At 34.6% G+C, this 14,803-nt stretch overlaps 1 protein-coding gene across 1 annotated transcript in view; it reads right to left on the reverse strand.

The window, feature by feature from the left end:
- dync2h1 (dynein cytoplasmic 2 heavy chain 1) overlaps positions 1–14,803 on the reverse strand; it is a 149,057-nt gene that overhangs the window by 66,076 nt on the left and 68,178 nt on the right. Inside the window, exons 73-77 of the mRNA XM_088921156.1 lie at positions 9,035–9,100; positions 8,649–8,699; positions 8,351–8,428; positions 6,176–6,307; positions 5,812–5,884 (exon numbers count right to left, since the gene is read on the reverse strand). Of these exons, the coding sequence (XP_088777282.1) occupies positions 5,812–5,884; positions 6,176–6,307; positions 8,351–8,428; positions 8,649–8,699; positions 9,035–9,100 (400 nt within the window). The remainder of the gene's footprint in view (positions 1–5,811; positions 5,885–6,175; positions 6,308–8,350; positions 8,429–8,648; positions 8,700–9,034; positions 9,101–14,803) is intronic.

Here is a 14,803-nt window from a genome sequence, read left to right on the forward strand (position 1 = left end):
TACATAGGCTAAAATTCTGAAAGCAACACAAAACCCTTTTGAATTTACAAAGAAAAACCTGATTGTACACCTGGAAACCACCTTTTAGTTACAATTCAACAAAAGTATGAATATATTTGAAAAGAAGTGATACATGGTAAATACCTAGCAGAAAGCTACCAGAGCATCAAAGATGTTTTTCTTTAAAGAAGTGTTTGGAAAATGAAATCAGTCAATGAAATCAGGTTAGTGGTCTTTCACTTCCTGACAGAAATAAATGTTTTCTTCACCACAAAAACCTCCAAACAAATCAAAATATGCTCACTGTTATTTGTATAAAATACTTTAGTTTGAGCAATGAATATTTTGTTTACTTATGTTTATAATGCAGATTTCATCTGGTAAGTAACTCTGCAAACACAGAGAATGCATTACACATCTAACAGGATGTCAGGCTTTCTTTAGTTTGTGATAAAAAAATGTGTGAACACCTTGAAAAGATCATATTGATTAGCTAAGCTACTTCAAAGCTTTAACCAGCTTTTTCACCGACATGTTTTGTTATACACATTTTTCACATTTTTGAGGAGCTTTAGTTGTATATTCTTCAACACTGTCTCAACATGCACAAAATCAATGACAAATCCAAAACATGAAATGTCCAGAAAGCATAATGCTTCCAAAAACCACAATATTTACAAAAGGGGGGGAAAGGGATATTCCTGTGGTATTGGTTGTTGATTGTTGACACCAAAGAGCACTGCCTATGTGACTGTGAATAGGAGTGACTAAAGAATGCTTCCTTTGCCAGTGATTCCAATTGAACTTACAGTACGTATATGGGGCATGTCAATATTCAGCCCCAATTAAAAAGAATACCAGGCTGATTTATAAGTATTACCTCAGATTTACATGCAACACACTTCTTACAAATGGCAAAATCAATTTTCCCTTAATTAGGGCTCACTGTCCATTAGACACATGATTCATACTATTCTTCAGCATTTATCTACATTTTTTCTCGTACAAAAGAACAATATTTGTACACACTGCATATAGAGAAAACAGCATATTGTGATGAATGTAGTAAGAGGCAAAATTGAAATAATTACTGTTAAAAGCCTATTAATATGAGTTACTATTCACCACATCATTTAAGTTCTTTGAATCAAAACATGATTGATCATTTCTAAAATACTAGCCCTCTTTATTGGAATTTAACAGAACTGAAAAAATGAAAAAGTTAAACACACTAAATTGGTCATAGGGAACTTCAAGCTTTGAATTCTATTTGAACCCAGATATCTCAATAAAGAAGACATTAGCTTTTTTTAGTCACTTATCATTTAGGACAGGGACAATTTGTGTCCCATAGGGCTGCAGCCAAATAAGCTTTAAAGGTTGTTTTAAACTGTCAGCACTTTACAAATTGAATAAGGTGCTAAACTGCTCTAGGTAAGCAAATAATTAGCTACATTATTCTATTAAAAGGGGTAAAAAATCCTGAATAAGCTCATTTCTATATTCCCAAATTAAATGTATATATAGGAAACCTGCAGGATTGTACAGCCCAAGACATTAAGATGGTCATCCATGTAATAAGGAGTTCTAGCCATTATACTGTATGTGGGTAGAGCTAATACAAGATCTGTTTCCTATTTGTATGAATAAAACATGGACAATTTAAAAACATTTTAGTGTTCAAGAATTTTGATATGTTTAATGATAACTGATTTATTATTCCATAATAGATTTGCACTCCATTAATGAATGCAACATTAACACCCTTTTGTTTTCTTCTTGCACATTTATTTACATTTTTAAATTCAAGAATAAAAACATTGAACATAAAGAGAAATGAGACCTTGGAAGTATCTGGACTACAAACAGCAGCTCTTTTCTGAACAGAACATATCTCATGAGTACTGTACGATACATTTGAAATTTGAAATTGTTAAACAAGACTCATCCAGTAACTGAAAACAGAATAAAATTGGAAGTAGCCGATATCTCTGGTTTCTAGATAAGGCAGAAAAATGTATAAAATATTTGTTGGTCATGATCCAAAGAAACTGAATGTACAAGTAATGTGCTATGCTGTGGAAAAGATGGGCCTTGGCACAAACATATTTGTTATAACATGTCTGCCAACAAATGTACAAAAGTACTCCATTTTCAGCTAGTATGGACTGCACAGCACAAGCTTGACAAATAATTACTTGAGTGATAATTATTATAGTAAATCTGTACAGACAGATAAACGTCTAAATATGTATAGAAGGTGTATAATACTGTATTTAAAAGACCACATCCTCATGAGATTTCAGAAGATTGTTAAACAGCTATAAAATGAATGAAAGATACTTTTTTATAACTTAAACTACCTAGTCCAAAAGCAGTAGTAGTCTCTGTTAGAAACTTAATAATTGCCTCATCACATTTACTCCTTCTGCAGTTCCTTGGGGAAGGTCATTAAAAATGATGCCATTTTTATATATAATACATTAGCACAGTGCATTTAGAGCCATGTTTAAAATCATGGGCAAGTTGAAGTTTATTTTCTTTAATTCCAGTGGTATGTGGTCCTAAGGATTGGGGACATTATTTTGCACAGAAACTTTAATATTTTTCAGGCATTATGTATTATGCTTTATTTTATTTATCGGTCTCTTTTGTGCAACATAGGAGAATTAAATGTAATGTAAAATGGGCTTGCATGCCATGCAAACGTCTTTAGAGGCTACACTTTGAGGTGAGCTAGGGATTGCCGACCCCTGTACTAGAACATAGCATGCTTCTCTGCAATGGTCTGTAAGCCATAAATAGGGCTATTGTTGGGAAGACATCTTTTATTTGGTTCTTGTAAGCTGTATCACCATTAAAACTGTCTCAAAGAAAGCAAAAAGTGGGTCCACTGAATTTTCCTGTGATGGTCTAATGCTGTTTGACACACATCCCAGTCAATGGTGAAAAGAAACAGGAAAAGAATTTGGGCCTGCTGCACTCAAGACTTCACTTCAAACCACTAAGTGTATTGAAATAGGGAAGAACTACACAGAAGATGTTGCTTGTCTTAGAAAGGAGTGTGATTTCTCAGTTGTCAAAGTTACAGTTTTGGCAGTTAAATAATGGTGTTTTTACTCCAGGCTTCTGGTATGACTTTGCCACTTTTCTATGAAATTGAGGGCTATAATAGACAGGTTGGTATCAATGTCAACAATGTCATTGAAAAGATTAGCTGGACCATCAGTTACAATTTAGAACCTCTGCAAAGTGCAGGAATCATCTTTTAGCTTGTTCTCTTTCTAGTGTTATTAATCTTTTCTTATTTATTCTCGGCCGGTGTGGTATGATTAATATTATACATTAGAACTGAATAGTGATTTTATATACGAGATTAAATTTTGCTCCTGCTGTAGCCAGGTCTGCCACTCTTGCAAATTCCTGGACAAAGGCTCTCTTATCTTGTTTTACATTTTTTCTGCTTACCTTCTATTGGTTTTCAGCCTGTTCAATCAGCCTGGTTGGTTTAGTATTCGGTTTTCCTAAGCCATCTCTTTTCAACTTCCACATTTCAATTGTAAACCACTGCTTGTCCTTTCTCAATTACTTCCTTAGCTTTTTGTGTATGTTCATTTTGTTTAAGATGTCTTGATATTCTACATTGGCTAATACACTGAAGTGATTCCTGACCTTGATGATAAAATATCCTTCTTCAGATCAACAGAACTGAGCTTGGCAATGTCAAAGACCCATTGCCTTTGGTGGTTGGTACAGATCAGCAGCAATTTCAACTTGACCATAGCGATCATCAGGTAGAACATCACTGTTGACATCTGCACCTCAGTGATTAAAAGACATACACTATTTGAACTTAATTATGATTGGTAATACACTGCAGTTAGATATTTAAAAGATTCAGCCAGAGTTAATTCAAAATGAATGTTAATTAAAAACTTTACTCTCTATAAGTTATGTATTTTAACTGTCCTGCTAAGTAACTAATGTGTCATTTCTTTTGGTTTACAACTGGGAATACAAGGTACTTGCACTTCTTTCACTGCTCTGTACTTCACTTTGAATTCATTTATATGAAGTTCTATTAATTTAAAATCTGATCAGTGCTATAAAATATCAACCACAATGTTCATGATCATTCCCCTTAAATGTGTACTGTGTTCAGCTACAGAAAGTAACTGCATGCATTGGCCTCTTTCTTTGTCTGACACGTCAACACCTTGAAAGTAGACATTGCAAATTCTTGGTATACTGCCTGCAAATGTTGCCAACCCCTCCTCTAGTATATGAGCTTAAATCATAATGAATCCTTTTAAGTAAACCAATAATCCAATGGCTACATTGTATTTGTACTGCATGCCTTATTATGAAATTAAATATTACGTTTCAGTTTTAAGTCAAATTTCTGAATCTTAACATGTAAAAGTATGGTTTCTTTTAGGCACCAGTTGCAAAGGTATGTATTAATGATTAATCAATAACATGACTTGTAAAACAGGAAAATGTGTTATATTACACAGCAATATCACAGAAAATAATCATGGATAACCAATAATAAGTAACATTCACAACAAGGTGGGAAGGATTAGCTTTTGAACCAGAGGTCAAAAGCACAAGAATGCAGGTCAATTAAATCAAAAGCATTATATCCTAAGGTCTCATACTACATACAGTAAACATGTCACAGTAGTGAAAGATTTCAGTATTCCAGGTATTTCACAAAGATGAACATGTGATTCACAACCTTAGATTGCAAAAAAAAACCAGAAATATCACAATATACCTGCTGCAGAACAACCAGATCTTCAGCTAACAAAGACTGGACAGTGTTAATTCTGACTGTGATCAATGACCTCTTGTGACAGATCCCTCGGTAATGCTGACTCATTAGGTTAAAATCAATAGCAGTAAGCCAAACACTGTTTGTTTATTTTGTTTCTAATTTAGTCGAAGTTGTAACAAATCACCAAATACATAAATCAGTAGTAATCATCATACTCATCAGAAGATTTATTATAAGGCAAAAAAATCACCTAAATATATGGTTCTTTTTACCCAATATGACCATACTTTACAAGTGAATGAATGACTTCACAATTCAGATAATTAATGTATACAAAAACATGAAGTAATGTATTCACAAACACTAAATGCATATTTAAAATAACAGCTACTTCAGTAGAACACTATTTTGTTGTTGTTACAGCGGTAAAATGTTCATTTATTTTTAAGAAAGTCACTAGAATTGTTTAGAATGGGAAAACAAACAATTCCCACTGCTAGAATTCCAGCTGTTATTTCAGTTTTTTTTATAAATTGAAGGATATAACACAAAACATCACATCTTAATGTATTGCAGTGGAACCATATGGCTCAGACATGATCACTAACAATGAAATTAGACTGCAATAGTGTGTAACAAACTCCTATTCTATGACATTCTTTTAACTCTAAATTCTAAAATGCGTTTAATTCTAAAATGAATGAGTGTAAACTTGGCAGTAAAATATATGAATATGGCGATAAGTGAAGTGCTACATAAACAAATGAAAATAAAGCAAAAAATGTGTGCATGGGGAGACCAGAATAAGCTTTAACTACTGTATCTACTGTGGAAACAATATGACATCCTGGTGTTAGGCATCCTGGAACGGAAATTACATGCAGGCTGAGATAACGATATAATTTGGTTCACAACAAGTACCCAGATCAAATGCACAACAGAAAAAAATCCAATGAATCTACAAGATGTAAGGTGAAAATAAAACCCTTTGTGCAGCTGCCAAAATGTTCCAGGAAAGCAAAACAACTCACCCAGAGCCTGGGATGCAAAGAAAGCCATAGCACTTTGAAGTCTGTCTGGCCGGATTGCTTGGACAGTGAGGACCTTTTATGAAAAGGAACAGGAAGAACAAACAAAAACATTTTCTTAACTCTTATAGAACGTGTGAATCGATTCTCTGTCAAAAAGACTTGTCAAGAAACTTCCTTGAGGGAACTATTAAATTTAACTTTTGCCAAGGGCATCCAAGTGGCTCAGCCAGTAAATGAGCTTGTTTAGAAAACAGGTCAAATCCTATACTGGACACATAAGAATTTTCAGTGACAGTGAAAGACACACCCCTCCAACAATCTATGCCAACTCAATTAGAGAATGTGGAGTAAATTTAAGACTCACCTGCTGAAACGGTGATATTTTCTTTACAACAGAAGGTGGGAAGTCCTGTTCACAGGCTGAACTGCGGGAGAATGTAACCCAGAGATCTGCATCATCCAGACATAAATTCTGATACAAGGATGGGAAAGTGTTCTGAAACAGAGTTTGAAAAAAATGAGATGCATACAATTCAGAAATATGCAATTAAATATTTACAATCAAAAACTGGGTGGAATTCAGGACCTGGGACTGAGAAGTTATTCAAATTCTGTTAACCTTCAGAAAACCAACCAGCCAAAAACCTTCAGAAAATGAAAGCCTTAAAAAATGCTATCAAAACCTTCCAAGACAAACTTTCAATCATGCAGTCAAAGTCCATGACTTAGAAAAAAAAACTACACAAAAGCAAGCTTATCCTGTTTCATCAGTTAAATTGTAGCAAAGTAAAAGACTTTTTTTAAGAACAAAAGAACATGAAGGCATAAGATAAGGTTTTAGGAATTTTATTTTTTGCCTGAATGCAGCAAGTAGTGGTAGAATTAGATTCAACGTATAGACTTCTAAAAATAGTTCTTAAATAACATTTTACTATTTTTGCAATTAATTAGCATTTCTTGGTATTTGGAGTCTAAAGATTCAAGCTATTAAAAAAGAGGATCATTCCTTATGAAAAACAGTGTAGAAATCCTTTGTGCATTTCTGCGTTGATCTGTCAACTCTCAGAAGCCCTATAAATACCAATCTTATGCACCTGCAAGCTAATAAAGGTCTCTAAGGTGTTTTTTTAGTGCTCCCCCACCTCGCAACAGCTGGAGCAGAAACTGAGCAGTTTATATTTTTATATTCCCAGAAAGAAATGGTGCCAGAAAAATTGGATGTGCAACCTTATGGTGAAGATGCTATCAGGGTTTGACAGACCATCAAAACAGCATACTTAATTAACAAAACACAAAAATTACACTTCACACTAAAGCTTTTTAAAATTTTACTTAATATGTGTTGGTATCAAAATGTAACAATACATCTTACTGCAAATATATATATATGAAGTTGTAAACTGATTGTGAACATTTTTAGATGTAATCTTCTCCCCAGACATTTTTATACTACCAAAGGAGAACATTTAAAAAAGCAGCTTGTGCAATATAAATTTGTCTTACAGATTTCACATTTTTACAAGCGTTCCTTTTCATATTGGTGATAAAATAAACACAAATATGAAAACAGACGGAAGCCTTCCATAAAACTGAGAAATTCTTTCCAGGGCCATATCCCAGCTGTTGACCTTCAGATAAGAATCACTACAGCTATGAGTTAACCTCTGAAGACAGGCCAAAAAATGTCAGGACAGCAGCAAAAACATTCTATTACTTGTCAGAGACTTTCAGTGAGACACACAAGGAAGATGAAATCCAACTGTCACTTTTCTTATCAGTGCTGATTTTCAATAACTTGTTTAAAAATTAGACACAAAGGGACACAATTAGTCACATAGTTATTGTGGTATTGACTAGTATTAGTTCTTTAGCGATACCATGCACATACTAAATCGCAGGATTAGACTGCAAGCATCTTAATCAAATATCTTTTACTGAGATTAACCTCATTACTCACATCTGAATTTAAATTTGAACCTGCGTCTATATTTTAATATGTTGGGGCAGGACTATTCAGGGGGCAAAATTGTCAATGTGAGGCTTCCAAAGTTAAACATACATTTATAGCTGCAATCACATCTACCAGGAACACCATTATTTTTGTACCAATGTACAGTGTGTTACTTTAAGACTGTTAGCATTCCAATTCCTTACATTTGCTCATTTAAAACCAAAATGTTCTGGAAGCAAATTAACTCCTAGAACGATGTGGATAATTAACACTGTTTTACACTTAAACACAAGTTTACATTTTCATGCAAATGCATCAATTAGATGCAAATATCGTAGACTGTAAATCAAGTTAACACAACTTTGAACTTAATAAAATATGCATAACAAATTGGTGTTAAAATACTAATTCATTTGATAAGTAACAAACATTTCCATTTGAACTACCAAATTGAAATTGACTGATAAATAAAATAGATAATAATCATAATATAATGGAAGAACAATGTGGTAGCCTTTTTTACCTGATTGACACTTGTTTCAAAGTATAATTGCAAAATAATAGTTTTTGCTGTTCCAGTTTCAGTACCTTGAATAATGCCACTGCTCCTACTCTGTCCTGGTCAATCCATGATGGAATCTGTTCTCTCAGAGATTTGTGTGTATCCTTAACACAGCAAGAAACAAAACAAAAAGAAATATGTTGGATAAAACTTTTTGCTCCTTATCAGTTTATGCAATTATTGCATCTTTTATCAGTCACAAAGATAATTACTTCATTGGTTGTATTGCAACAATGATTATTTGTAAGAATATGTTTGGACAGACTACAATGCAAAATATAACAGATAAAAAAATAAAACTCAGGTAAGCAGTACTGTACATACTGTTTTTCTGATCGTATCACCAACAATCAATCCTGTGAAGGCATCCCATTCCTAAATGAAAAAAAAAAAGTTTTAAAGAAAAAGTGCTTTTATTTGCAGTTTTTGTCTGTAGTTAAATTGCATAGGATACATTATGAGTGAAGATATGCTAGGGAATAAAAATGTGTTAGTGGTACAGCAATCTCAGCTATCATGAAATACGGAGATGCTGGTCATCATCATTGTATTATTACTGATACTATTGATAAGAGTGACTACCATTGACAATCAATTCCACTCAATAGGAACGATTACATGGTTGTAAAAGGTTCCTGTGTGGTGTATTAATGAAGTGAGCAATCTGAAATGGACTATTATTGCTTATGTACCCATCACATTGTACTTACATTTTCTTGGAAAAGCTCAGGATGCATCCCTTTCACAAAGTGTAGAGCAAACATGAGTTGATCTGCCTGCAAGACACAAATGTAGTACACTGAAGTAGGGCTGAGCGATATACTGAATAATTTTGCTTATGTTGGTATGTTCGGTAAAAGCTTTCCCCACTGTGTACTTTCATGAGCGGTCCCCTTAAAAAACTACAACACCCAGTCCTCATATCCAGTCACATGCTTCTGCCTCGTCCAACCTTCGTTCGTCATTCAAAACGCAAATGAGCGCTTATGCTGAACCCCAGTCAGGCAGGGATGACTCAAGTACAAACGAAGACAAGCTGGTATCTAAATAAGATGTAGTGGCGATTGTTTGGTCATATTTTGGCTTCATCAAACAGGATACTAAACAAAGAGAAGTCAGATGTAAACTCTGTCGGAAAACCAAACGAAACACGAGCAACTTGTTTCATCACCTGAAACACAACCATGTCGTGGAATACGAAGAGTGCATGGCCAAAAAAAGTAAAAGACTGCCAAGCAAGATTGATGACAGACATTGAGATAAGATGAGGTGTGTACAGCTTTAATAGTTTTGCATATTTAATACATGATCTTTCAGCATATCACGTAATCATATAATTTCAAGGTTTTCAAAAAGAATTATCGTTAATTTATCGTTATTGAGGTAAATGTGTGAAATTATCGCTATATTGTTTTGAGGTCACATCGCCCAGCCCTACTCTGAAGTATAACTTTTTTATAGTACTCACCACATGCTACTAAAAACATTAGTAATCTCTTGTTTCAGAGTGGGTTAGAAGCATTCAGAACATGGATGTCCATGTTGAATTCATTGGCTGAATCAACCAATATGTACCCATAACCTAAATAATTTTGTGATACTACTACATCTGTGAGACTATGCTACTCAAGCTACAGCTTGATGTCCTATTACCCGACCTGAGGTAAAGATAAGCCAAACTAAAAAACACTTATGACGGGTTGTATGTAATGAGACTGCAACCCTACATTTACCAACACCTGCTTAATACACTGGAAAGCACTAGAATATACCTGCTGTGTTTGTTGTCTGTACACCAACAATTGTTGATCAATATTAAAAAATGACTGGTTCAAATACAGTAGGTACCTAATATATGTTTGTCCAGAGATTTGACTATGGCAAATTCAGTAAATTAACTGCTATAATTGTCCTTCATTACAGGATTAAAGGAGACATGACCCAAGCCCCATGACCCATGATTCCAGAAGGAATCAACAACCTGAAGGCCTTTTTAGTATGGGAAAGCAAGCATGACCCCACACAAAAAGGAAATGAATTGGAGAGATCCTGCCCTTTTGGTCAAAGTAGATAAGCAACAATAGCTACTAATCAAGATTGTTATCTGTTTGCATGCCAGTGTTATCCTGCCAATCCAATTAAATCAGTGAAATGGAAAAATTCCTTTATAATGTACAAGTGTTCACCATTGAAAGCACAAACTCACAAAGTACTTCACTGCAGGTAGTTTCTGCATGTTAAGGCATTTTTTAAAATAATGGATTCATTTTCTTTATGTCCGCAGTATCAGAGTAACATTTGTTTTAAAGAGATAAAGAGCTCTAAACACTACAGTATTATTATCCGACCAAATCTTTTTCCATACAGGAGTTTGTCTACTCTATTGCCTCAAAATATTCTTCTGATATGGTATATTATAGATTTCTTCATTGTTATAGCATGGCAATTAAAGTGTATTAAATAAAACAAAAACATTACCAAATTTAAAATATATATTTACAAATACTGCATTCTTAAAATCACAGTAATCATAAACTGTGAAATCTCTGTCTTATGAGAGTTAAATCCTCATATCATTAACATTCAATTCCAAATCTACCTTTAAAAAATCCCTCTAAAAAATGGAAACAAGCTTTAACTAGCTTTAAATGTCATTTCTTGATTTACACCATTGCAAATAAAGCCTTCTGTAGTTCAGTTAGGAAGACTTTGATCTGGCACAAAGTAAGGGCACTGCAACATTAACACAAAGCTTACAGTGTCAACGAGTTCGAATATCACTCAGTTCTCACTCACAGATCTGATTCATTTGAAAGACAAAGGGGAGACAGAATGATCAACAGTGGAAGTCAACAGCTGGGTTTTCCGCAACTTGTTGAGCTTTAGAAGTCTCCCTTTGTCAAATACATCAATAGTACTGATTAAGTGAAATCTCTCCAGCTGTATGACATCAGGGTTGCCAGGCATCAAGAGATGTCTGAGCAGCACAAAGCCCATAATGCCAACGTTCCAGTTTAGCCTGTTTTGCTTTTCATGGTGAAAGATAGGAGCACTTACAACTTGACTGACTCTTACAAAAATATTCTAAAATCAAGGGACATACCTTTTGCATAATTCATGTTTCCTCATAGATAAATTAAGTCTATGGCAACAATAATGTGACAGAAAAGAGTGCTTAAAATGCAACTGTGACAAAAAAAAAACAAAAAAATGGGAGAGAATATTTTAAGAGAAGAGAAAAATATTGCAATTATTTGTTCAAGAATGATGTAGGCATTTCAAGAGCAAATTTCATTCACAACATCAACTATCCAATAGATGTGGGGATCTACCCCCATTAACCTCAAGCAAGACGTGTCTCCTGCTGAAAAAAAATAGCCTTCTAAATTTTAACTTTTAAAAGATCTTATTTCTTTCACCAATGGAATTAGTGCTCTTTTTTGTAAAAGCCCAGCCTTGGGAAAGTGTTGAAAAAGCAGTATTCCAACACGCAATAGCCACAGGAATTGCTTTGTCAGTGCATACAAGAACTGAACATGGGATAATGTTACGACTGATGATTTGAAACATGTTTACAGATCAGATATATAATTTAAATTTATAAATAAATATATCTTGGTGAATGCACTTTCCCATCCATCACTCTTCCCCATCATACCTGAAGAGTCACCAATTTGGTTATCAATGAAAAAAAAAGATACACTTCAGATTAATATACTTTTTTACACTAAAAGTCCTATAGGAAATCCAGTCCCTATAAATATTAGGACAGTCATTCTGCAGCATGGTATATTTGCAGTAACTATTCTTTTTTTCCAGTATATAATTAAAGAATGTTTTATACAACACTAGCAGAGCATTGGCAGTACTGCTCCCATCTTTCACTACCAGGGTTCAAGTATAGTACAGTTTCTGGCCATGTGGGAATTCATTTGCTGATTTAAGCCAAATATGTCTGTAGAAAACAGTTAAAATAACTTAGACCTCAAAACTGAAAACCTATAAGATTGCTTTGACAGATACACACACAGAAAAGCACACACAAAGAAAAATTAAGTTAATGAAAAATACCATCACAATGACAAGAAAATGGTTTAAACAAAATTTTGCAGTGCTACTATTTGCACAATTTGTACTTTACAAAATTGAACTAGAGTTCAGTTACTGTTTATAACTACTATGCTAACATCTACAAATGTAGGATAGTGTGAACGTTAATCCGGCTTTAAAAAATCTTTCCCTTTTCAGTGACTCGGAATTTAATATTGTTTTGATTTTCTTAACTGAAAGGTTCATGTACAGATGTTTTTAATGTTAAACATACCAACAATAAAGTAATATTATGATGAACAATAATACAGCCCTGAGAGAAGATCATTGTTAGATACTAAACAATTAGTTCAGGTTGGTAGCTGCATCAGTTTATTCCACGCCGAAAAGAGAAGAAAGAAAACATAACGTTTCGGCTGTGGAGCCTTCTTCAGGTGTGAGAAAGACAGGGCAGACAGCAAAGATTAAAAAGCATAGGAGAACAAATACTGGGAGAGTGGAGGACGTGGGAGCAGGGGAGAGGGAAAGAGGCCACTCAGGATAGCCTTTCCTTCCTACAGGCTGATCCCTCCACTGGGGCCCTATTTTCTGACCACCCCATCATCTCATACTGCCGACCACCTAATCTGCGTACCCTTCTTGTTCACAGCTCCCTTGACCGCCCTCGATGACCATCAACAGCAGGCACTTTCCCCTGAAACAGAGCTCTTGTACCTCTAGCAACATCATTTACTGTATCTCTTGCAGGATATGCCCAGCTATCTACGTTGGGGAAACCGGAAGGGAATTAGGAGACCACTTCAGAGAACATGTTAGGGCTGTAAAGATTAAAGATTTCTCCAAGATCTCTCCACCTGCGTTCTCAAAGAAGGGTTTCTTTGGTCCCATAGCAGAAAGACATCAGAAACAAGTTATCCTGAAACTTGGTTCACACCTTCCCCCTTCTCTCAATGACAAACTTGTTTTCGTGTAATCTTCTCTATTCACATGCAGGTTTAGACTTCATCCCTCTCTTCACCTCTCTCCACTAGACACCACCTGAGTGGCCTCTCTGCCCCTCCCCTGCTCCCACCTCCTCCACTCTCCCAGCTTTTGTTCTCCTGTGCTTTTTAATCTTTGCTGTCTGCTCGGTCTTTCTCACACCCAAAGAAGGCTCCACAGCCGAAACGTTGTGTTTTCTTCTCTTTTCAGCATGGAATAAACCTATTACTTGTTTTTCTAAACAATTACTTCACCTCCAGAGTTCCAGAATTTCAAAGGATTGGTTTTTCCTCGTTTTACTCTGCTTGAATACTCTTTGAACTATAATACAGATCTGGGAAGCATGCTATAGATTCAAATATCATTGAAAAGCATTCAGAAGAAATTTCTGCGTTTCACCTACTTGTGACTAACTTCAGTGCTGTATTTTGAAGTGACATTGGTAATGTTGAACAAGCAAATTTAACGTGAAGTGTGATGCACTATGAGGAGAAATTTGCTGAGAAAAGGAAAAGCAAGCTGTTCTATCATCCAGGCACTAAAAAGAAACTGGTTTAACCAGAAAGAGGATTATACAGAAATCAGTAATCTGTGGGTTAGGCTTCAGCATTTTAATTATATAGTGAAATACTCCCTCTTTCAGCCCTTGATGAACAGCATAGTAAATTCTAACACTTTAAGAATGATTACAGTTCCATCAGCCATAAGGCAACACATTATTATACATACAGTTTAAAATAAATGTCTAACTTCTATGTCTCTTTATTAGATGTGTTTATACACGATAAAAACAAAGTCACTCTTATGCTACAAAATAAGTTAAAAGGAGGGGATTATTAATTTGAAGTTAAAATGTTTAATAGTTATAGAGGGAACTGATCCATACAATCTGATCTTTTCTTGGTGTCTTTAATAAGTGTGTGTTTTAGTTTGGTTTGAGAGTGAAAAAACTTCAAAGCACATTAAATCCAAATCCATGAAATGCACAAGTCTGTATGACTGCACCACATTTGCAAAATGCTGTAAATTTTATTTTGTCTTTTTAAATAAAAAATATACTATCACACATATGTGAATTTAAGAACATACCAAATAATGTCAAGACATATCATAATTATGTCTAAGACTTAAATTAAAATGTGCATTAAACAGTAAGCATTAAATGGTTATACAACGAAAAGCAATATTTCTGTTGGATTAAAAGAGATGTACAGTATTCACAAGCCTGCTTGTTTACAATGTAACAGGGACAGTTCATGTCACTGGAGGTTTTGTTGCCTCGTTCTAAATCACAGATAATGATAGGAATATCACGCTGTGCATACCTGGAAATTTGGTCAAACTGAAGGTATTACACGTGCTAGGTACATTTTATTTTAATTGTGGTTTGAAATGCACTCACCAATGCCAATTCTTTCTAACCTCAAATTACTGTATTAAAATAGTGC

The sequence above is a fragment of the Atractosteus spatula genome, chromosome 7 (assembly GCF_055471065.1).
Source record: "Atractosteus spatula isolate fAtrSpa1 chromosome 7, fAtrSpa1.hap1, whole genome shotgun sequence".
NCBI classification, from domain to species: Eukaryota; Metazoa; Chordata; class Actinopteri; order Semionotiformes; family Lepisosteidae; genus Atractosteus; species Atractosteus spatula.